The 23,637-nt window shown below is 41.9% G+C and overlaps 1 protein-coding gene across 2 annotated transcripts in view; it reads right to left on the bottom strand.

The window, feature by feature from the left end:
* The window catches only part of LOC311232439 (spastin-like), a 30,650-nt gene extending 8,530 nt beyond the window's left edge, over positions 1-22,120 (bottom strand). Inside the window, exons 1-10 of one of the 2 annotated variants that reach the window (XM_084319236.1) lie at positions 21,552-22,120; positions 17,085-17,168; positions 13,789-13,872; positions 11,911-11,997; positions 6,645-6,832; positions 4,672-4,796; positions 3,951-4,044; positions 2,164-2,238; positions 1,255-1,326; positions 609-684 (exon numbers count right to left, since the gene is read on the bottom strand). In XM_084319236.1, the coding sequence (XP_084175362.1) occupies positions 609-684; positions 1,255-1,326; positions 2,164-2,238; positions 3,951-4,044; positions 4,672-4,796; positions 6,645-6,832; positions 11,911-11,997; positions 13,789-13,872; positions 17,085-17,168; positions 21,552-21,933 (1,267 nt within the window). In that variant the 5' untranslated portion in view covers positions 21,934-22,120. The remainder of the gene's footprint in view (positions 1-608; positions 685-1,254; positions 1,327-2,163; positions 2,239-3,950; positions 4,045-4,671; positions 4,797-6,644; positions 6,833-11,910; positions 11,998-13,788; positions 13,873-17,084; positions 17,169-21,551) is intronic. The other variant, XM_084319237.1, reaches the window with a different exon arrangement.
* Between the last annotated feature and the right edge of the window lie 1,517 nt (positions 22,121-23,637).

Here is a 23,637-nt window from a genome sequence, read left to right as displayed (position 1 = left end):
CAGTGTGACAGGTCATGGGTTCAGTGGGGGGCAGGTCATGGGTTCAGGTCATGGGTTCAGTGGGACAGGTCATGGGTCCAGTGGGTGAGACAGGTCATGGGTTCAGTGGGGGACAGGTCATGGGTTCAATGGGACAGGTCATGGGTTCAGTGTGGAGCAGGTCATGGGTTCAGTGTGGGGCAGGTCATGGGTTCAGTGTGGGGCAGGTCATGGGTTCAGTGGGGGACAGGTCATGGGTTCAGTGGGGGGCAGGTCATGGGTTCAGTGTGGGGCAGGTCATGGGTTCAGTGTGGGGCAGGTCATGGGTTCAGTGGGGGACAGGTCATGGGTTCAGTGGGGGACAGGTCATGGGTTCAGTGTGGGGCAGGTCATGGGTTCAGTGTGGGGCAGGTCATGGGTTCAGTGGGGGACAGGTCATGGGTTCAGTGTGGGGCAGGTCATGGGTTCAGTGGGGGGCAGGTCATGGGTTCAGTGGGGGGCAGGTCATGGGTTCAGTGGGGGGCAGGTCATGGGTTCAGTGCGGGTAAGATACTGTATGAAATGTTGAACAAATCCATTCGACAGTGAGACATTCTATCCCACATGAGAGCAGGTGGAGTGATTCTTACCTATAAAGATGATGGACGGCTGCAGCTCTCTGGCCACAGCGAACAGGGCTCGCACCAACTTCTCCCCCTCCCCCACCTATCAATAACCATGATAATAATAATAATTACAATAATAATAATAACTTCATTTGCATATTGCGATTCTTCAGGCAACGATTCAATGCATCATGAAATCTCGATTCGATTCGATTAATTTTCTATCAGTTAATTCCCCAAAATAAATGTTATACACAAATGTGGCTGGGGGAACTGATTCACTCAGCATGAATGGACTATAGGTAAATAAAAAAAATAATAATAAAAAAAAAAATACATAACAAAAACATTTTATTACATTCTTTGTAATTTCGATTATAATCTATTCTAACATTTTCAAATCGATGCAGTTGAATCGTCACGTTAGAATCGATGCATTTCGATTAATCGATGCATTGTTACACCCCTAGTAATCACCCATCTTCTTCTCAGACTCTGGAGGAGACGATACACACCGTCTACATCAGTGTCCCCTCCCCACTTCCCATTTCCCCCACGTGGAATGCACCCGATTGGATAGATGCCATGCTGGTGCTCTAGTGCGACATCTAGTGGCTGAATGTTACCTATAGCACCTTTAAAAAGAGACTTGGGCTTTCCCTGCACTTACATATTTAGAGGTGAGGCTGGAAGCGCTGATGTTGAAAAAGGTGGCACTGGATTCCATGGCGACAGCTTTAGCCTAGTGGAGGGGAAAAAACAACACAATGGTTAGAAATGATCAAATATTTTCACAGATCAAACCGCTTTCATCCTTAATATACATTCCTCCCCCGCTCGCCTACAGTATGTGTTTAATCTGCTCAGCACACGTAATAAACTTATGGTTTGGAGAAGGAGTGTTGCTAGGAAATCTAGGTCAGTACCCCATGGAAGCAGCTGTAGTTGGCATTATATGTAACGTATTCAGTTATATACTATAACGTATATCATTAAAGCTAGAGATTCTCCCCTCTGTTGCAGAATTTAAACCCTAGATCTCCAACCTTTGTCAATCAAGTTGTACGTGTTTTAATTGATTGTTACTGTATCCTTACTTGTCTAATTGTTATGATTGTATATGCTGTGTGATTTGACATGCCTTTTTTTGCTTAACTCTGTATGTTTTGCTTAACTCTGTATGTACACTTGACGTGACTGTAAATGAGGGAAACCTCAGTTGCCTTTCGAGTTTAAATAAAGGTTTGAAATGGAAATTAAGTCAACTGATGATTATTAATCACTGGGTGGCAGAGAAGGGGTTAAAGGATTAAATACGTTTATATTTCTTCCTACTCCTTTTCAGACATGTTAAGTTAATATTGTATATTTGTTTTTAACTATTTTGGTTTATTGTTGCTTTTTATACATTCGTTTTGTTAGAAGTTCTACTACTATGATTTGTAAAAAGAAAAAAAAAGACAGAAATAAAATCATTCATTCATTCATACATTTCTTTTATTTATTTAAGTTTTTCGAAAAATAAAGATGTGTTTATAAAAGATGTATTCATTCATACTGGATGATGTCTCAGACTCACCAACATAGTCTTCCCGTTGCCCGGGGGACCGAATAGGAGAAGGCCTCGTGCAGGAGCCCGTAGTCCCGTAAACAACTAGGGAGCAATAGATTCAAATATATCGTCAATCATCATACAGCACAAGTACAGTACAACGAAGAGAAGTCTGGCATCCAACCAGAGTGCAAATGTGACAGTAAAATACTTTGATTGGCCAACATTTTTTATAATATAAAATATATATATATATACGTATATATTATACTTTTTTGGATCATTCCATTTGGGCCGTGGGGGGTGCTTAATGTCTGAAGGAGTCGACTGAAGGATTCTTGTCCTCTGCGAAAGCATGCAATTGGTCCACTGATGGATACATCTTTATATTTGTTCATTAGACATTGTGTTCTTTTGTTCTTTCAGTGCCTCTGTGCCCGTTTTCTTAGGCAGTTAGCCTCGGTGGTATGCGCACCATTAGCATTAGCCACGCTTCTAGGCCTCTTTGCTTTTTATCTGTTTCAAAAGGCCTTTTTTCTTGTGCTGTTGTCTTTAATTTATTTTGTTTATACTATGTTTTTAACTATGTTCTATTTTTATTCTGTATTTAATTTGTATTATTATTAAACATTATTTAATTTTTTAACTATCTTTTAACCCTGCATCACTTTGGGATCCTAGTGAACAAAAAGTGCAATACAAATACAATTTATTATTATTATTATTAGATGACACAGAGCACCCAGGGGAATGTTCTGAGTATATGATGTTATACAGTAGATGACAGAGAGCACCAAGGGGAATGTTCTGAGTATATGCTGTTATAGATGACAGAGAGCACCCAGGAGAATGTTCTGAGTATATGATGTTATAGATGACACTGAGAGACACCCAGGGGAATGTTCTGAGTATATGATGTTATAGATGACACTGAGAGACACCCAGGGGAATGTTCTGAGTATATGATGTTATAGATGACACTGAGAGCACCCAGGGGAATGTTCTGAGTATATGATGTTATAGATGACACTGAGAGCACCCAGGGGAATGTTCTGAGTATATGATGTTATAGATGACACAGAGCACCCAGGAGAATGTTTTCCCGAGTATAGGGATACATTTTCTGTTTCAGAAGTGAGAACACTGCTTTAGAATAAAGCTCATTTGGGTATAAAACACCCCAAACATACATTCTGTGGGTCCATTGTGTCTGTGGAGCAGCCGCTGACTCACTAAATGCTCTCTCTGGCTTTGGAAGAGAGTAGCTCATGTAGGCTACGGCAATATGAAAGTTAGACACACTTCAATTAAAATGTTTATGTTATCATTAGCTATCACTATTGTAATCAAGGTCCTGCTATATTTCTTTATGTGTAATTTATCAATTCCCCCGGTTAGGAGCTGGATTAATACAGTCACCCCCCTTATTTTATATCTTATACATTTAGTGGAAGAGTCAATAATCCAAAAATCGGGATAAAACCATCGCTTTATCCGTCTGATTCAGATGGACGCTAACGGACATTTTGAACCTCTCTTGGTCTATATATGGGCACACGTGCCTGCCGTGAAGTGAGGGATTCACCCATCTGCATGAGTCAGCCCCACTCTCCTCCTCCGTAGACCAGACCGTGTCATTTAACAAGGCTAGTTTTTTTCGATACCGATTAAACCATGATTTTGTGAAAAGGAATTAGAACCATATCTGTGGATTATGCTCAATATACCACGGCTATGAACCTTGATTTGAGCTTTTATACTGATAGAACACCACCGTCCTGGTCCACTCCCAGGCCCGTAATGTGGGGACTCACCTCCGGCCTCAGCGCTGGCAGTATGACTATCTCCTGCAAGGCCTGCTTGGACAGCTCCTGACCTGCGATGTCATCGAACCGCACCGCTGAGCCACTGCAACAGACAACAACAACAGCCATCACCGTTTCACCCACCGTCCGCATCGCTTTCCGTACCTGCTGCGGTTGTAGAATGTAAACAGTAAGTCCGGGGGCGATTCATCCATTTTGGCTTCCCATGATCACGAAAACAAGATAATGGAGGTTGTGTAGTAAACGGTTAAGTCTTAGTCGAGTAACGTGTGTTTTTGTATTGTTAGTTAGTCTTAGTCGACCAACATGTGTTTTTGTGTCATTACAGTTAGTAATAAAAACTAAAAGTGTTTTCTATACAGAATCTTTTTCTTCAAAGTAACTAGTAACTGATGGGTAGTACTGATAAATGTAGTAAAAAATGTAGAGTAAAAAAAAGGTACAATACTTTCATTGAAATGTAGTGGAGTGAAAGTACAACGTTCCCTAAAATGAAAATACTCATATAAATTGTACTTAAGTAATGTACTTGAGTAAAACTACATTGTTACTCTCCCCCACTGTCTAAATGAAGTCTCCTAACCCATCTACGATCTCGTTGAGGATGAGGTTACTCTCCCCCACTGTCTAAATTAAGTCTCCTAACCCATCTACGATCTCATTGAGGATGAGGTTACTCTCCCCCACTGTCTAAATTAAGTCTCCTAACCTTTCTATGATCTCGTTGAGGATGAGATTCGCCAGTTTGCTGTCCACATTCTTCAGGTTCTTGATGTCCTTCTTCAGTGGCGTTGGCGTGGAGGGTTTACAGTTCTGCCGGTTGGCTGCTTTCCCCTATAAATAAAAACAAACATAGAACATGGATGGAGCTGACGGGCGAATCAGCTTGTTAGCTTAGCCTAAATCAATGTAAGACTAGACGTAAAAAAATAAAATACAAAGCAGTGCCTCTTAATTTCACTTTAAGTCTTCAAATCAAAGTCAAATAAGTCTTCATTTTACTGGCCTTTAATAAGAAATGTATTACATTCTGGACAAAAACATGACATTATCAACTGGAAGTAACAGAAGCATGTAACCTTGAGGTATTGTTTTTAATAGGGCTATCCCTATTTTATATTATAAATTAATTAATCAATCATTATTTTGGGGGGAAAAGCAATACTTTTAACTTTTTCAATGATTATTCTACATACATCTTTTATCTATAGGGTTAGGGATTTGAACCTGGGACCATAGGATCCACAGGCAGTGCACTAATCATTTGAGCTAAACGGTCCGACGTTAACTGTGAGTGACTAATCCATAGTTTACACTTGTCAAGTGCCAATTGCGCTTTTCGTCCAGTATTGGCATTAATAAATCAGATGTCATGCTAATATGTCATGTTCTACAGTAGGACTTACTACTATGATACCCATTAAAACAAGTAATTAGAATAATAGAAGCCTACTTTGCTGGAACGATTCATTTCAAACGTATACAGTGCGTGTGTGTGCACTCACACATTGAGGCTCGCTAAGCCTTTCTCCACGCATTTCTGGAGCATGTCTTTATCCACTATGGTTGGATGGTGGTGTATTGTACTTGTGCTGTATCATAACAATACATTTGAATCTAATCTCGTTTTGAGATCAGTCGCAAATCGCTTCCTGTTGAATGGATCGGTTGAGTGCAATGCCGACTCTCTACTTTCCCCCCGTTTACTCGTCTTCACAGCCTAGAATATGACACGCCCACTGATGATGTCACGGAAACCAACTATTTTTCGGTGCCAGCTGAGCACAGATTTGTCACGTTCTGAACCAATTAATCCCGGTGTGAACGCGCCGGCCGGTGCGAGATTACGTTCGGGAACCGGCTCCAGCACGGAGCCTGGCCGGTGTGAAGTTCAAGTTTCAAGTTCAAGTTTCTTTATTAGTTGTCATACAAAAATACAGAATACTTTTATATGAAATGCTTTTTTCTGTTTTGCTCCTGAGAGTGTGCTAGATAAAAATAGATAAGTATAAAATAGAAAGTCAAGTACGTAACAAGTGTAAACAAAAGTATTAAATATACATATATAGAATATACAATGCAGAGTAAAAAATGTAATTAAGTAACTGAGTTACAATACAATATACAGTACAATGCAGAAATGGGATGAGGTACAACTTGGGGTAAGGTGCAATGAGGTATGAGTTGTAGTGCAAATCTCTTTACCAATCAATATAAAGTGTGTTAAAGTGTCTAAAGTGGATAAAGTGGGTGCTACAGTGAGTTGTTTATTTAAAGTGAGTGTGTACGTGTGTGCTGTGAGTGTATTTGATGGTTTGTTACATAGTGTTATTGTCGTTGAACATCCTGATGGTCTGGGGATAGAAGCTCCTTCTGAGTCTCTCTGTGCTTGCCATGAGACTCCGGTATCGCTTGCCTGACTGCAGCAGTTCAAAGAGGCAGTTGTTTGGGTGGCTAGAGTGTTTATGCGTGACCCCACCTTACCGCTGGTGCTCTGGGCAGCGGGTCCGGATGTGTGAAGTGAACCCACCTTACCGCTGGTGCTCTGGGCAGCGGGTCCGGATGTGTGAAGTGAACCCACCTTACCGCTGGTGCTCTGGGCAGCGGGTCCGGATGTGTGAAGTGAACCACCTTACTGCTGGTGCTTTGGGCAGCGGGTCTGGACGTGTGAAGTGAACCCACCTTACTGCTGGTGCTTTGGGCAGCGGGTCTGGACGTGTGGGGGTGTGACAGGCCAGTGGAATAGGGGGAGCGCTGGTGGCCCGCATGGCCCCCTGAGGAGGAGGAGCTCTTCTGGCTGTACTTTGATCGTGGGAGGAGCTTACTGGAGGGAGTCAGGCCCTCCCTCTTCTTGGGTACAGCACCACTCACTGACAACAACAACACACACACAGATGTATTGTTATGACAACAACACACACAGATGTATTGTTATGACAACAACACACACAGATGCATTGTTATGCAAGTCATTAGTGTCGTCACAATACCAACATTTCTACTTCGATACCGATACCAGCCTAAGTATCACAACACCGGTTCTAAATCGATACACACACACTGCTCCGGTCATGCATCCACTCAACTCATAGAAAATACAGCATCAGGCTATTATTTTAAAAGTATCGATACTAATAAAATGGAGTATTTGACCGTTTCTAACCGTATATTTTCTAGTATAGTAATACTTTTCTAGTATCGGTGTATCGTGCAACCCAACGATTCCGATTCTCCATTTCGATTCCTGTTCTAAACAATTCTCGATTCAGATCGATGCAGGTCGAAGCTTATTTCGCAGAAGAAAACATTTATTTGAAAAATCCTTAATATTTTTTTTCATACTATTCACATTGTCAGTTGACTTGATAGTTTAATTTGGTTGTTGTACTGTAACTACTGGGTATTCAATTACGTAACTTCAAACTTCAATAACTAACTGTAAAACTGAAAAGGCACATATGTACATGAAACTCTTAACTTAATACTTAATAAACTGAAACCTGCTGAAATAACATTGCAAGTTGGCAGCAGTCTAAAAAACAAAGAGCTGCAGCCCAGGTGGGTGTTGAGATATGAAACAAAATAAAACCAAGTCATGTGACCAATTAATAATAAAATAAAATGTAAAAAGATTATTTTTTTGGTTCTGGAATCTTCTTAACGGTTCCGGAACCAGGAGTTCCAGAAGTTAGTAGGGATGTCCGATATTATCGGCCGATATCGGCATTAAAATGTGATATCGGAAAATATCTATCGTTTTAAAAAAAAAAAAAAAATATATATATATATATTTGTTTTAACATTTCTATAACCTTTATTTACCCAGGCAAGCAAGTAAGAACAAATTCTGATTTTATTTATTGTCAAAAGTATGCATAATGTTGTGTTAATTCCACAACAAGAGATATGTAATGTTAATTACCTGAAATTATTCCATTTTTTGGGGGGGGAAACCCTGCATATATCGGTATCGGTTGATATCGGTATCGGAAATTAAGAGTTGGACAATATCGGTATAGGTAAAAAAGCCAATATCGAGCATCCCTAGAAGTTAGTTATCGGTGCCCAACCCTACCTACAAGTCATACTGTCAGACAACAACACACAGACGCATTGTTATGCAGGTCATATATACTGTCAAACAACAACACATAGATGCATTGTTATGCAGGTCATATATACTGGGGCTGGGAGGTGTACAGTACTGAATAGAAAAGGTATACCGCCATGGTCAACGAAGCTTTTTCCCATGACGTCACGTTAATGGAGACCATGTGACACTAACGTGACTAAATAATTAATTAAATATCATTGACCACAACTGAGGACACAAAAATGTAGTTTACAAAAACCAGGACGAATTCTCTCTTAATTTATAATAAATAAAATAATTATAACTTTTAGAATAATTCACGTTATTATTTCAGCATTTCCCATTTCCGTTTCTGGCTAATCGATAGCTAAGCTCCGCACCGTTTACTAAAAGCCAAGCTACGTGAGGCTAAAAACAGTGTCCCAGGTCTCTCGTGACTACAGCTTATAACAATAACCATGAACGGAATCTGCTACTCTCTCAACACTCCTGCGGCAGCCGAACAGTTCTACCAAAAGAACATAGCATTTAAGACGACGGAGGCTAAAGAGGATGGCTAGGCTGCGAGAAGAGCCAATAGCCTGGAACCTATATCCCAGACACAGACTTGCTCTCCCCGTAGATACTCTTTCGTCTGTGTACACACACATGGATACAACAAGGACAAGACCACGTTCACTTAAAGGTAATGTTGGTATGAAAAGACACAGAAGAGTACTAACACAGAGTGAGATGGACCCTACTAGTATACGTTGTTAATGAATCCCTTTAGGGCTTGAAGCGCACTAAAACATCGTAATTACTTTTTATTTTTCATGTAATGTTGGGTACATGCTCAGTAGAGTTAGAACACTCCCAGTCTTAGGGGCTGTGATATTTTGTTAGCACACTTTATGCACATAGAAGTGCAGTGGCAGGTTCGCTAAGATAATGTTGTTAGCCGAATGCTCTGATGGAGGCCGGCATTTTTATTTTATTTTTTACTTTTATGTATAGCATTTTCAGCTTTTTCTGGCCACGCACAACCGATAGATGGAGAGAGGGGGCACGGGAGGAGAGGTAGGGAAGACATGCGGCAAATGGTGGCCAGGACTGGGAAACGAACCCGGGACGACCGCTTCGCAACTCAGCGCGCTATGTGGTGTGCTACTGGAGCGCCCCAAGGAGGCCGCCATTTTAAGTTTTAAGTTTAAAGCGACGTCGGCGATCTACGGTTGTACTCGACGGACAAAAGGGAATGTGTGTGTGACGTGTGTGAAATTTGTACAGTAGGTCCCAGTGAGAATTGCAATCAGTGTGTTCTGTGTATTTACACTATCCTATTGTTGCTTTGTTGGTTAAAAAAAAATAAGCAATTTAAATTAGAATATGTTCCATTCCATTCCATATTTCTGAATCTATTGACCATTTCAAGGAATGTTTGGTTACTTACTATTGGGCTTCTAGCCTTTGACGGAACTTATTGTGAATCAGCTGATAGGGTTTTGGCTAGACTATACTTAAAGAATAAATAGAATTGCATTATTTACAATATAAAATGACTTTTTTTTTTTTTTTACGAAAACTAGACAAATTTCATCCGTTTTCTGCTACTAAATCTAGACTAAAACAAAAAAGACAAAATCGAGACTAAAACTGACTAAGACTAAAATGCTCAGACCTGTAGTTGACTAAAACTGACTAAACGAAAAATAAATGAAGGTGACTAAATATGATGAAAACAAAAAAGGAGCATTTGACACATGACTAAAACTAAAATTAAAATAGCTACCAAAATTAACACTGGGCATGTGTGTATTGTTCGGTTCAGGGGATGCGCAAGAAAATACGCACATACACACACCCAGAGAGGCGGTAACAAAATTAGCCGCTAGCTAAGCTAACTAACGTTAGCCGCTAACCGTGGAAACGCTCACAGTTCGTTTATATTATATCGCTTCATGCATCAGGGCTTCTCCAGGTTCCAATGCCGTGTTACTGTTGACTTCCTCGTGTGACGTCACTTCAAATACGGCTACCAAGACGCTCAAAAAGCTAAAGCGAGTAGAGGCGATTAGGTACCATGCAGTGGAAAAGCGGCATAAGAGAATACTTCATAATGTTTCATGCAATTAAAAAGTAAATATATATATATTTAGTACACATGATTTATTTATTTTAAACAGTGACACTTTTCCTTTTTGATAAGAAATCCAGCCATATTCCTTTCATTGTATTTCAAATACTGCACTTGAATTTCAAGCGGAAAACTAATCTTTCCATTAAGAACTGACCATCAGGGAATTTAAACATTGTTGACATTGTTTTTTTGTGTTTATTTTAAAGAAACGAAAGTCTAGTGCTGGTTGAGCATATGGATACTTTATGTTGATGGAATTTGTCTATAATGTGGCCACAAAAATAGAAAGGTTTAATTATTTAGTTTGTTTGCACTAAGTTAAGACAAATGTAGCCTATATTTTCAGTCAGTTCGGTCTTTGTGTGCCAAACATTATTTAAGGCAAACCACTGTAAACTTTTTTTTAACCAAATAAATGAGAAGCATGTTTAAATCAGCAATGCCTCCCCTCTTGCTGTACCAAAATCTCTCCTAGCTCTAACCGGTCACTGTCAAAATTATGTGCCCGATGTCAAACTGCCTCATTCTTTCAGTTTTTGCATGACTACGTCCTTGAGAATAACTGAAAAGTTGGATATTTTTTAGGATATATATATCTTATGCTGATGTATGGTATTTTTCGAGTGTTACATTTAAAAATACAAATAAAAATAAAATAAAACGTATAGTATACCGAACCGAACCGAAAACCGTGACCCCAAAACCGTGATACGAACTGAACCGTGGATTTTGTGAACCGTTCCACCCCTATTATACACTATATATTGGAAAACAGAAAAACTGTCCAAAAACCGTTATACATTAGTCAAAACTAAAAAAGATGGATCTTTTTCTTTTAGTCGTCATGTCACTGCACCATCATCACAGAGTTGGCTAAAAAGAACTAAAACATATTTTGATGTTTGTAAAAGTGCATAGTGTTGCAGCTGTGAGTGAAATATCTGTCTGTGAAATGTGCTTTACAAATAAAGTTTGAAGGTGAAAGTTCTAGAACTCTGGGATCCCTGCCATTGGAACAGTGGCTATGTCTGAAATATCTCAGTGTCTACACAACCAGACAGAAGCTACTAACCCTACGACGGGGCATTTAACCCTACAAATTGATTTGTGAGGACCGGATTTTTTTAGAAGCACAGTGTGCGAGTAATAGTTTTGCGTAGTGGGCATGTCAACGAGCAATAGTCATTTCATATTAGACACAGAGCAGCGCGGACCTTCAATTTTAGAAGCTATGACATATTCTCCATAGAGCTCCATTCGAATTTTTGTCAGGGGAGTGTCATGGTTTCTCCATCGAGCTCCATTATACTTTTAGTCAGGTGAGTGTCATGGTTTCTCCATAGAGCTCCATTATACTTTTAGTCAGGGGTGTGATGGTTTCTCCATAGAGCTCCATTATACTTTTAGTCCGGGGAGTGTCATGGTTTCACCATAGAGCTCCATTATACTTTTAGTCCGGGGAGTGTCATGGTTTCTCCATAGAGCTCCATTATACTTTTTGTCAGGGGAGTGTCATGGTTTCTCCATAGAGCTCCATTATACTTTTTGTCAGGGGAGTGTCATGGTTTCTCCATAGAGCTCCATTATACTTTTAGTCAGTAGCAGCACCCCTAGTAGCAGCACCCAGTAGTAGCAGCAGCCAGTAGTAGCAGCAGCCAGTAGCAGCACCCAGTAGGTGCAGCACCCAGCAGTAGCAGCACCCAGCAGTAGCAGCACCCAGTAGTAGCAGCACCCACCTGAGCATAGATGAGCGTTATGGTAGGCTGGGTTAGTGGTGTCAGTGTAGACGTCTCTCTGAGCTGCAGAACCTGAGACCACCGTGGCTAAAACAACAGGGACAAAACGACACAAACAGAAAACAATATTTGGGAGAGGCAGGGATCTGCAGCATAGACATAGAGAAGAGACAGTCAGAGGAGAGACAGAGAGACAGAGGAGAGGCAGAGACAGAGGAGAGACAGAGGAGGAGAGACAGAGGAGAGACAGAGGAAAGACAGAGGAGAGGCAGAGAAGAGACAGAGGAGAGACAGAGGAGAGGCAGAGAGACAGAGGAGACAAAGGAGAGACAGAGAGACAGGAGAGACAGAGGAGAGACAGAGGAGAGGCAGAGGAGAGACAGAGGAGAGATAGAGAGACAGAGGAGAGACAGAGGAGGAGAGACAGAGGAGAGACAGAGGAGAGACAGAGGAGAGACAGAGAGACAGAGGAGAGACAGAGGAGGAGAGACAGGGGAGAGACAGAGAGACAGAGGAGACAGAGGAGAGGCAGATGAGAGACAGAGGAGGAGAGACAGAGGAGAGACAGAGGAGAGGCAGATGAGAGACAGAGGAGGAGAGACAGAGGAGAGACAGAGACAGAGGAGACAGAGGAGAGGCAGATGAGAGACAGATGAGAGACAGGAGAGACAGAGGAGAGACAGGAGAGAGGAAAGACAGGGGAGAGACAGAGGAGAGACAGATGAGACAGAGGAGAGGTAGAGGAGGAGAGACAGAGGAAAGACAGATGAGACAGAGGAGAGGTAGAGGAGGAGAGACAGAGGAGAGACAGAGGAGAGACAGGAGAGAGGAAAGACAGGGGAGAAACAGAGGAGAGACAGATGAGACAGAGGAGAGGTAGAGGAGGAGACAGAGGAGAGACAGATGAGAGGTAGAGGAGAGACAGAGGAGAGACAGGAGAGAGGAGAGACAGGAGAGAGGAAAGACAGGGGAGAGGAAAGACAGAGAGAGAGGAAAGAGAGGGGAGAGACAGAGGAGAAACAGAGAAGAGAGAGACAGGGGAGACAGGGGAGAGACAGAGGAGAGACAGGAGAGAGACAGGGGAGACAGGGGAGAGACAGAGGAGAGACAGAGGAGAGACAGAGAAGAGAGAGACAGGGGAGAGACAGGGGAGAGACAGAGGAGAGACAGGAGAGAGACAGGGGAGACAGGGGAGAGACAGAGGAGACAGAGGAGAGGCAGAGGAGAGAGAGACAGGGGAGAGACAGGGGAGAGACAGGAGAGAGACAGGGGAGACAGGGGAGAGACAGGAGAGAGACAGGGGAGACAGGGGAGACAGAGGAGACAGGGGAGACAGGGGAGAGACAGAGGAGAGACAGAGGAGACAGAGGAGAGGCAGAGGAGACAGATGAGACAGAGGAGAGGTAGAGGAGAGACAGAGGAGACAGAGGAGACAGAGGAGGGGTAGAGGAGAGACAGAGGAGACAGAGGGGTAGAGGAGAGACAGAGGAGAGACAGAGGAGAGACAGCGGAGACAGAGGACAGGCAGAGGAGAGACAGAGGAGAGGTAGAGGAGAGACAGAGACAGAGGAGAGGTAGAGGAGAGACAGAGGAGAGGCAGAGGAGAGGTAGAGGAGAGACAGGGGAGACAGAGAGGAGAGACAGAGGAGAGACAGAGGAGGAGAGACAGAGAGGAGAGACAGAGGAGAGACAGAGGAGAGGCAGAGAGGAGAGACAGAGGGGAGAGACAGATCTGCAGCATAGACAGAAAGTAACATCAAGAAAGAACTTAAAGTGCTATTTGTTTTTGTTAAATTAAGTGGTCTACATAATAACAATGGGTCTCATTCTCCAATGGACTTGTGTGTGTGTGTGTGCGTGCGTGCGTGCGTGTCTCACCCAACAGCTGCAGTCTGTCTCGGGTCATGATGAGGTTGCTGATCATCTTGGCCTGCAGCCGTTTATCGCGTTCATGCTTCTCTCCTGGAGGAGAGGAGGAGAACAAACTCAAAGACGTCTTCTAATCGTTTCTTCACAGCTTATTGGATGAAACACAATTCATACAGGGTTCCTGCTGGTTTCAACAAGTTAAATGTAAGACTTTAACACATCCTGCGGCAAGAACGAGTTAACTCGTTATAGCCCGCCAATCGAATAATTGTGATCGTTATTTCTTTTATTCGCTATTGCCATATTCATCCAGCAAGGCTCTGGGAAACTCTGGCACTCTGTCTGATATTGCAACGGCCCGATACCGCCGCCTGGTGGATTTCGGGCGATGTTGCACTCACTCTCTACAGGAATGTTAGGTCTGTGCATCAGTGAATGTCTTCCGGGCGGAGGTTTCTTGTAATGTGAATCCAGATACACACTTGAGTGCATTGAATCGACTTCGAGACGCAAGAATCAATATGCTTTTTGAGTTCATGGCGTCGGGCAAACGGAAAAAGGATCTAGCAGATGGCAATCAAATAATTGGAATATTCTTCCTCCAGTATCATTGGCCAGAGGTAAGAGGAATCTAACGTTAATTGCAGCTTCATTGTCCATTTCTTTCATTGCAAACGATCTGATCAGCGTATGGGGTTGTACTAAAGAAAGCCGTTATTGACAATCAATTAATCAGAAATGACCCCCCCCCCCCCATTTCCTTCATGCAGGATGGAGCATAATATATACCGATCATATGCATTTGACATTTTAATTGTAGCGTGTATAGGGAGGAAATGCCAATAGATTAAGTATATAGCCCTGCAAAACAAGGTGAGCGACTCCATAGGCTTACAGTGGTGGCGTCAGAGCTATAAGATGCTCATATTGCGTGGCAGAGATTGTGTTAAAGACCACTTTGAATAGGATTAAATACTTATTTCCATACTGGCCAAAAGAAAAGTATGAAGGAAAATGACGGAAAGAGGTTATCCATATGAATTGTTGGGAGGAACTGATAGACTGTTACCATACTGCTTACTTTACAGCCTGGACATTTCCCCAAAACACATTTCAACAAGATACAGAGAGAGAGAGGTTATCACTACGTAGAAGTAACTTCCTAATACAATACATTTTTAAGGCCTAAAATTCTGATTGTCTTCTTCTTTCTTTTAAAAGGAACACGCCAACTTTTTGGGAAATTAGCTTATTTGCCATCTACCCTGGAGTTAGACAAGCAGCACCGTTAGCCTAGCTTAGCGGCATTCACTGGAAGTAGGTGTGCCAGTGTAGCCTAGTTCCCAAAAGTCACGAAATACACTCCAAATACAACTCCAAAACTTTCCTGTAAACATGTTGTGACCTGTGTATTTACCACGTGGAGATTTTTTTACATTTTCATTTTCTAAGCAGATATATACTCTGAACTATTTTTTGACGAACCACTGCTGCCTGGGCGTAGTGATTTCATCACCTCAAAAGCCCTGTTGTAACTTCAGTCAATAAAACCAATGTGACTAAGTTAGTAGCTAGCGACTAAAGATCCGGACCGGTTGAAGCTATGCCTACTTGCTCTGAAGATGCCAACACAACAATAGAAATAAATATAATCAAGAATCATCGTGTTTGCACAAGATGACTATTATGAAAAAATAGGATACGGCCATCCCACCATCGGCATCACACAGAGAGGAGAAGGTGAAACACTGGCAACCATGACATTTACATTTAGTCATTTAGCTGACGCTTTTATCCAAAGCGACTTACAAGTTTTGTACGACAAGTCATCAGGAAGGGTACAACTCTATCAGCTGAGTAACAATGTTCATCACAGTGTTGAGTGCTACAGTGTAGGTTAGTTTATTAGGACAAGTGCATGACAGTAGGGTTAGTTAGGGTTAGATTAGATATTCTTTTTTATTTTATTTATTTTTATTATTATTTCAGATAATGGTTGAAGAAATTAGTCTTTAGTCGACGGCAAAAGATTGGACAGGTTTTGGCTGTCCTAACTGGGGTAAGTTTTCAGTTATGTTTTTAGATGGAAGACTGTATTCCATCTGTCTAACGTTAGCGAATATTGTGAGATTGATGACTAGGACGTAACTTAGGACATAACTGCCTATCTCAAGGAACTCCTCACCCCCCAGTCCTCCTCACGTTCCCTCCGCTCCGGCACAGCCTACCTCCTCAAAGCCCCCAGGACTAAGCTGCACACCATGGGCGATCGCGCCTTCTGCTCTGCCGCACCCAGACTTTGGAATGCTCTCCCCATCCACCTGAGAGCACCACAATCCGTCGAGGTTTTTAAAAGGGGCCTAAAAACATTTCTTTTTAACAAGGCTTTTGCCTGAATTTTCTTTTACTTTAATTTTTACTTCTATTCATTTGACTATTATTTTTATTTTACTCTTAGGTTCTTCCATTTCACTGGTTGTTAGTCTTTTTAATTGTTTTTATTCATTTTAAATTGTTTTATTCATTTAACTTTTGTCTATATCTTCTGTAGCACTCTGAGATTCTCACGAATGTAGAGTGCGGTACAAATTTAATCCATTATTATTATTATTATTATTATTATTATTATTATTATTATTATTATTATTATTATTATTATTATTATTATTATCATAACTTCGCTGGACTATCCTAGTATAATCCTCAGCGGTCCCTGCATCCCATTTGATTGCTACGTTCGCTTGCTGACTGGCGTTACATAATGTAACACCAAAAACGAGACATTAGGCTACTCGTAAATTGGGTAACCTATTTTGTTTACTCAGGAGTTCAGGTTATATGAACAAGAGCATAAAAGTGTCTTCATTGTTTAGCCACAGTTTCTATAGTTACAACGGGGATTTTGAGGTGATGAAATCACGGCACCCAGGCAGCAGTGGTTCGGCAAAAAATAGTTCCGAGTATATATCTGCTTAGAAAACAAAATGTCTAATTATAATACATTTTTCATGTGGTAAATACACAGGTCACAACATGTTTACAGGAACGTTTTAGAGTTGTATTTGGAGTGTATTTCGTGACTGTTGGGAACTAGGCTACACTGGCACACCTACTTCCAGTGAATGACGCTAAGCTAGGCTAACGGTGCGGCTGTTCCCTATGCATGCACAGAGAAGAAAAGGGTATGTATCTTCTTGTCTAACTGACAAATAAGCTAATTTCCCAAAAAAGTTGGCGTGTTCCCGACCCTGCGGGAACCCTGTAATTGTTGTAAGCGGTAAAGTGTGCACCAATTATATACTCACCATTTCCAGCTATTTCAATGGCGATACCTCTCTCCAGCTCAGAGATCCCTTGTTTATACCAGTCCACTGCCTGTTCCTTGTGTCCTGGTAACAAAAACACCTTGATCAGAATAATAATAATAATAATAATAATAATAATAATAATAATAATAATAATAATAATAATAATAATAATAATAATAATAATAATAATAATAATAATAAACGTAGTTAAAAATAAATAATTAACAGTTTCCCGGCCAACCACGGATAAATCCGTGTTTCGAATCCAACGGTTGAGGACCAACCACATGTTTTGGCTTTTATTCCATTGTAATAACCTACTCGATGTCACCGAGCAGCACTGCAGAAGTACCCTACTCTTTGAGAGTGGCGCGACTGGCTCACAAACTAAACTGTCCCGGGGGCGCAGGGACGAACGTGTGCTTTCTGGAAACGGGCGGCGTACCCCTTTAAGAGGAAATGTTTTCCAACGAGGGGCCACAGCTCCCTGTCCATCCCCAGAGATCCGGTATTACAACAGAGGCTGTTGTTCACACTGCTGACAAAAACTGCCCCAAATCAGATTTATTTGCTCATATGTGACTCCATAATATCTAGTTTATGGGGGGGTTGCATGGGGACATGTCCCCCTCAATATTGAGAAGAGGTCATGTTGTCCCCCTCAAAAGATTATAGCTCAAATGAAAGACAACCAGCTCCCCAAAAAAGGTCAAAAGAAATAAGGGGGTCACAACATTTCGTATATCCTTCTTAATCTTACCTGTAACTATATATTAACCAACCGTTTCAGAGCCTTACTGCATTATATTCCATTATATTTGTGTCAGCGCCGCGGTTACCTGCATGTTGTCTTTTTTTTTCTTTACATAAATAAAGACATTTCCACCATAAATTGGTGCATAAAGGTTCACCAGAACGCAGGAGGAGATGCATTGTGCCCAGCTTAAAAGGTCTCCCCCAATGTTGAAACCAAACAGAAAGACCCCTTGTGCGATTCAGATCTCATTCTTTCATAACAGTGTAAATGGAGTGTGCGGTGTGTGAGCAGCACAAATCACATGGTGGAATGTCATCTTTTCAATTCCGATTTGGGCCACTTTTGTAATGTGGTCCTAAATCGGTACAGGTCCGATTCTTTGCAATGCGACCTCAGTCGGAACAGTCATATGAGAATTCATGCAACTTTTACGTCACTAGTCTAGACTGACATTCCTAATAATTCTGCACTGGCGGGATTCCTTGTCCCCATTATCACAAATCAGCTGAAACTTATAAATCAAACCATGAACTTCACCGCCCTCCCCGTTTACTTTCATCTTCGCTATTGTTCATTTGCGCATGTGCGTCAGTTCAGGAGCGTGGGACCAGTTCACACCGGAATTTAATATTGGCCACATTTATATACAGTAAATAAATTTTTTTTTCAACAGCCAAATAAAAACCTTAATCAGATCTGAGCAATAAATCAGAATTGATTTATAAACCAGGGGGGGGGGCACAACCATTGGCCCCCAGTTGAACACAGGTAACCGCTTTTGCTTCATTTCTTTGATGGCTCAAATGTATGCTCTCTAGTAGTCCAGTGGTTCCCAAACCTCTCCTCGAGACACCCCAGCCGTTCCATGTATTTGTTAAATTCCACCACCAGCACACCTTGATTCAACTAATAAAGGGCTAGTTAACCCTTTATCTGCCGGAGATTATTCTCATCTTAATCCCTTCTCTGCCAGTACTGTAAGTCTATGGAGATGTTCCCCTTCTTTGCAGGGCTATAACTTTTTAAATTGTATTGCTAAATTGACATTACTATGGCCCATTCAACATCAAGTATCTATCGTTTAGGATGTAGCAACGTTCTACTTTTTCATTCACACATTCATACTAAAATACGGTCTAAAGTATAAATATGTTTTTATCGTTTTCTGCAGCATTCCATAGAATGTGAGTTATAGCCATAAATACATATATTAGATCATCAAATGTAGTTTGATACTGATTGACGTCAGATAAAAAATGTCAATTGTACAAGGTCCTAAACGTCATGCCTCATCATCTGATGTTGACCGGAGGGGGGGGGGGGGGGGGGGGGGGGGGGGTCGTTTATAATGCAATGACCGACGTTAAATGAATCATGTAGTATGGGTGATATATTGATCATAGCAGTTTGTATCGAAAATGGTAAACAAACAGGCTGAAACTCACCCAGTCTCCTCGTAGCGTTGGGTGATGAGCGTGGAGCAAAAAGATTGCTATTATGGGATGTTGATATATGCGATCCATTTCCAGGTTGTATAATACTATATACGTCCAAATAACGTTGTTTATTGAATTATGGCAACCGATCGATTATCCAGTGTGTCGAGATGGAGTCCCGCGAGCGATAGCGAGTGGCCGGATGAAATATGGGTGAGCACCACTTCCGGCCGCTCACTTCCGGTTTTGGCAACTCGCCGATCGGCCACCAGGTGGCGGTCTTGAACCGTTGGAGAGTTGAGAGGAGATCTACAGCACCCGTCAAGTCTCCGTGGGTGAAATATGATTTCCATGACAGAAATTTGAAATATTGATCTCAAAGACACTGTACGACGTCATTGGCAGATTACGCATGGCAGAGAATGACGTCGTAACACGTCATTGGCGATTAAAGGGTTAAGTTGAATCAGGTGTACTGGTGGTGGAATTTAACAAATACATTGAACGGCTGGGGGTGCTTCGAGGAGAGGATTGGGAAGCACTAGTCTAGTCGATTTTGTGTTTTGAGCACAAAGTTCATCATAGATCTAGCCTCTTTATTTTGCTCTCAAAGTGCACCAGATTGATGCATTTTACTTTAAAATGTACAGTACACACAAAAAAAGTTACGGGGGGCATGCCCCCGGACCCCCCTAGAGGGTCGGAGGTCCACCCCCCATAGTCTCTGAAAATCCTGTGGGAAACACTGACCTCACCATCCTCCCAGCTCCCCCCATAGTCCTTCGTCAACTGCCTCCACGCCATAAAAACCTGGATGTCAACCAAACTACTCAAAGTCAACAGCAAAAAGACAGAGCTCATGGTTGTGGCCCCCCACAAGGCACTGCTCCGGAAGGTTGGAGATCTCCTCCTCCACGTTGACGGCTGTTCCATCTCCCCGTCTCTCGAAGTCCGTAACCTGGGCGTCACCCTCGACTCCACTTTCATTTCACTCCCACATCAAATCTGTTATAGTCTGCCTTTTACCACCTCAAAAACATCTCCCGTCTCCGACCCTCACTCTCAGATTCTGTGGCCGAGACCCTGATCCACTCATTTATCACCTCCCGGTTGGACTACTGCAACGGAGTCCTGTTCGGGGTACCCAGCAAAGCCCTGGACAGGCTCCAGTATGTTCAGAACTCAGCTGCCAGGGTTCTCACTCACACCAAGCCCTGGCAGCACATCACCCCCACCCTCATCCACCTCCACTGGCTCCCAGTCAAGTTCTGCATCTCTTTCAAACTCCTGCTCCTCACGTACAAGTCCCTCGCCCCCCCCCTCCCCGATACCCGTCTGATCTCCTCCACCAGCTCACTCCATTATTATTATTATTATTATTATTATTATTGAACATAAGACTGCATGTCTCAAGGACAGACTATGATAGTTGTTGGTGTTTTAGACAAAAGAGAGAACTCTTTAACACTTTTCAGCAAATGCTCACTCAACTGAAACAGGCCAAATGCATTAGGGCTGCCTGCTGTGTTTTGGAGCGCAAACACAACCATGACACATGTCTACAAAGAGGGGGACACAACCATATTCAAAGCAATGTACAGTTTCTACGTCAAATGTATATGCTCTCTTTTCTGGACTCTTTTTGTATCACAAACAGTACTGTCTATCTGTATGTCGTGTGTTTTGATTGATTGAAAACTTTATTAACAGATTGCAGAATGGGTACAATACAGTACAGCTCAATACACACAATTGTTAAGGGGATGCAGACCAGAGAAAGACTTTCGTCTTATTTACATCAGGGTCCCCCATTTTCAATTCATCAGGACATAATGACATATATGACATACAGATAGACAGTACTGCTACATCTATACATTTATTACATACCAGATTTGCAAATACAGTACTGTTTGTGATACAAAAAGAGTCCAGAAAAGGGAGTATATACATTTGACATAGAAACTGTACATTGGAGGAGGTTGGGTGGGGTTGTGTGGGGGGGGGGGGGGTAGGGAGGGGTTGGGGGGGAACACTGTACAACTGTACAAGCAACACTGTACATTGGGATACACTGGGATACAGTGTGTCATATATGTTATGATGAAATTAAAATGGGGGACCCTGATGTAAACAAGACGAAAGTCTTTCTCTGGTCTGCATCCCCTTAACAATTGTATGTATTGAGGCTGTACTGTACCCATTCTGCAATCTGTTAATAACGTTTTCAATCAATCAATGGGCTGAATGAATGAAAACAGAGATAGACACCTTTGTCATCTTCATCGATCCTGAGCGCCGCGGAGATATATTCGAAGGCTTGTTTGTGGTGGTTTCTAACCCGCTCGTCCTCTTCTTCCTCCTCCTCCTCCTCCTCCTCACTCTCCTGCTGCTGTTTGGGTTGTTTGGCTGTGATTCTGAAGGGACGAGCCAACCAGACCAGGAGCCAGACCAGGCGCACGGCGAGGCACCGACACGCCGAGAGCAACCCCAGGAGAGGATAGGTTATGATGTAGTAGAAATGCCGCGGCGTGTTGTGTGCGAGGAGCGCCACCCGGTCGGAGACGGTGTCTCTGTCGGGGGGCAGACAGCCGGCGGAGCCTCGCTTCTTTCTGAAGCCTCTTCCTCCCGAGGCTCCCGTCATGGAACTCATTCATCCGACTCGCTAGCGTATCGTCCGTGTTGTCATAATCATCATATCGGTCGTCGTTTTTGTTTGTCCAAACGTCCACCCTCTCGTTTGTTGTGCCACCTGCTTTTTTCCCTTATCGGGTTAGTAAGTTAAGTGTGAATGTTTGAATTTGGAAGAACCGCTTGTCAGGAGTCGTCAGGTTTCTGACTTTTCTGTCAGCCAGTAAAATGTTTTGTTGTGTATCGACTACTTCCGGTGAAAGAAATATTCAACATAAAAGCGGGATTCTACAATGTTTACAATACGGTTGAGATTTTTTATAAATATATATATATATATAATTTTGTATATATATATATAAAATATATATATATTTATATATATTCCTCCTGTTGAAATATTTTCCCGTATTTTTTTTATTTATACAAAATGGCTGCAATTCCCCTCCGTGACGACAGGTGGCAGAAGTGTAGATTAGACCATTAGCACAGGAAGTCAGACGGGAAGACAGTTGCCAACTTGCGGACAGTCTGTCAGGCAAAGTGGGGTTGTTCCTGGGCGGGGAGCTCACTCTCGGCCATGGTTTCTCAGTGTATAATGTATGGTGCTCTCCCTCAACATGCGAGTAGGGTGAGACAACACCATTCTTTAGTCCAAATAATACCCTACTTTATACTATATTATTGTCATTCATTTAATGTAAAGTCAGTCTTACATTGGCACTGCTTTAACGTTGCATTTACCCATAATCCATTGCTGTATTAGAGTATTAGACCCATGTGCCAGTATAACTTTTGTAAAGTAATGAAGCGCAAATGTAAAGTTAATCAATACACAATGAAACAATGTCTTTATCTATATCACATGTCAAAACTACTTTAATAAAACAAGATTTCCGTTTTTCATTTCTACTCATTCATCCAAAACAAGACAATTCTACTTCTGCATGCACCGGGAGAATTGAGCTCATAGCACAGATTTGGAGTTGATAGAATGGACATTGCTGTTCTTAGGAAATGTAATGGAAATTAACATTTCTAACATTAACATTTAGTGTATGTTTAAAGTTGATACATTGAGGCATGGTAGAATTTCACTTTATATTACAGCAGTATCTGTTTTTAACATTACAATTAGTGTCTGACACTATAGACACATGTTAAAAGTCAAAGTCAACTTTGTCATTTTCCAATTTGTGCAAGACATACAGAAAAATTCAATTACGTGCCCCCCTTCCCACGGTGTATATAAAGAGACAATAAACACAAAAGTATAGGACACAATATACAACACACAGGACTATGTACAATATAAACAGTACCTACAATTAAATTAATGAATTAAATAAGAGGTCAAATAGAACTTAGTGTAAATATTCCTTAATTTGTGTCAACGTTATAAAAATCCTATTGTATTCAACAAATTAATTATGATACACCACAATGTGCCCTTTCTATCTATTCTAAATCTATGGCCTTGCGATTCCACGGCTGCGCAGTGCCGACAAGAGCAGGCGTTCCATCTCCTCTACAGAAACACTGACACTTCCATTCATTTAATGCAGGGATGTACACAGCATTTCACTTTCAACCAGGTATCTGATTCATTTAATGTAGCAATTAGTAGTTCACCCAGTCCTTGGGTACATACAGATTTTGACCAGAGAGCAGCTGTCAACAAACATCCTAACAGACAATACATACGAGGGGGAGGAGACTACATTGG

Source organism: Notolepis coatsorum, assembly GCF_963971535.1.
Source record: "Notolepis coatsorum genome assembly, chromosome: 7".
NCBI classification, from domain to species: Eukaryota; Metazoa; Chordata; class Actinopteri; order Aulopiformes; family Paralepididae; genus Notolepis; species Notolepis coatsorum.
Note: the sequence above shows the minus strand (reverse complement) of the source record. Positions and strands in the feature narration are given on the sequence as shown.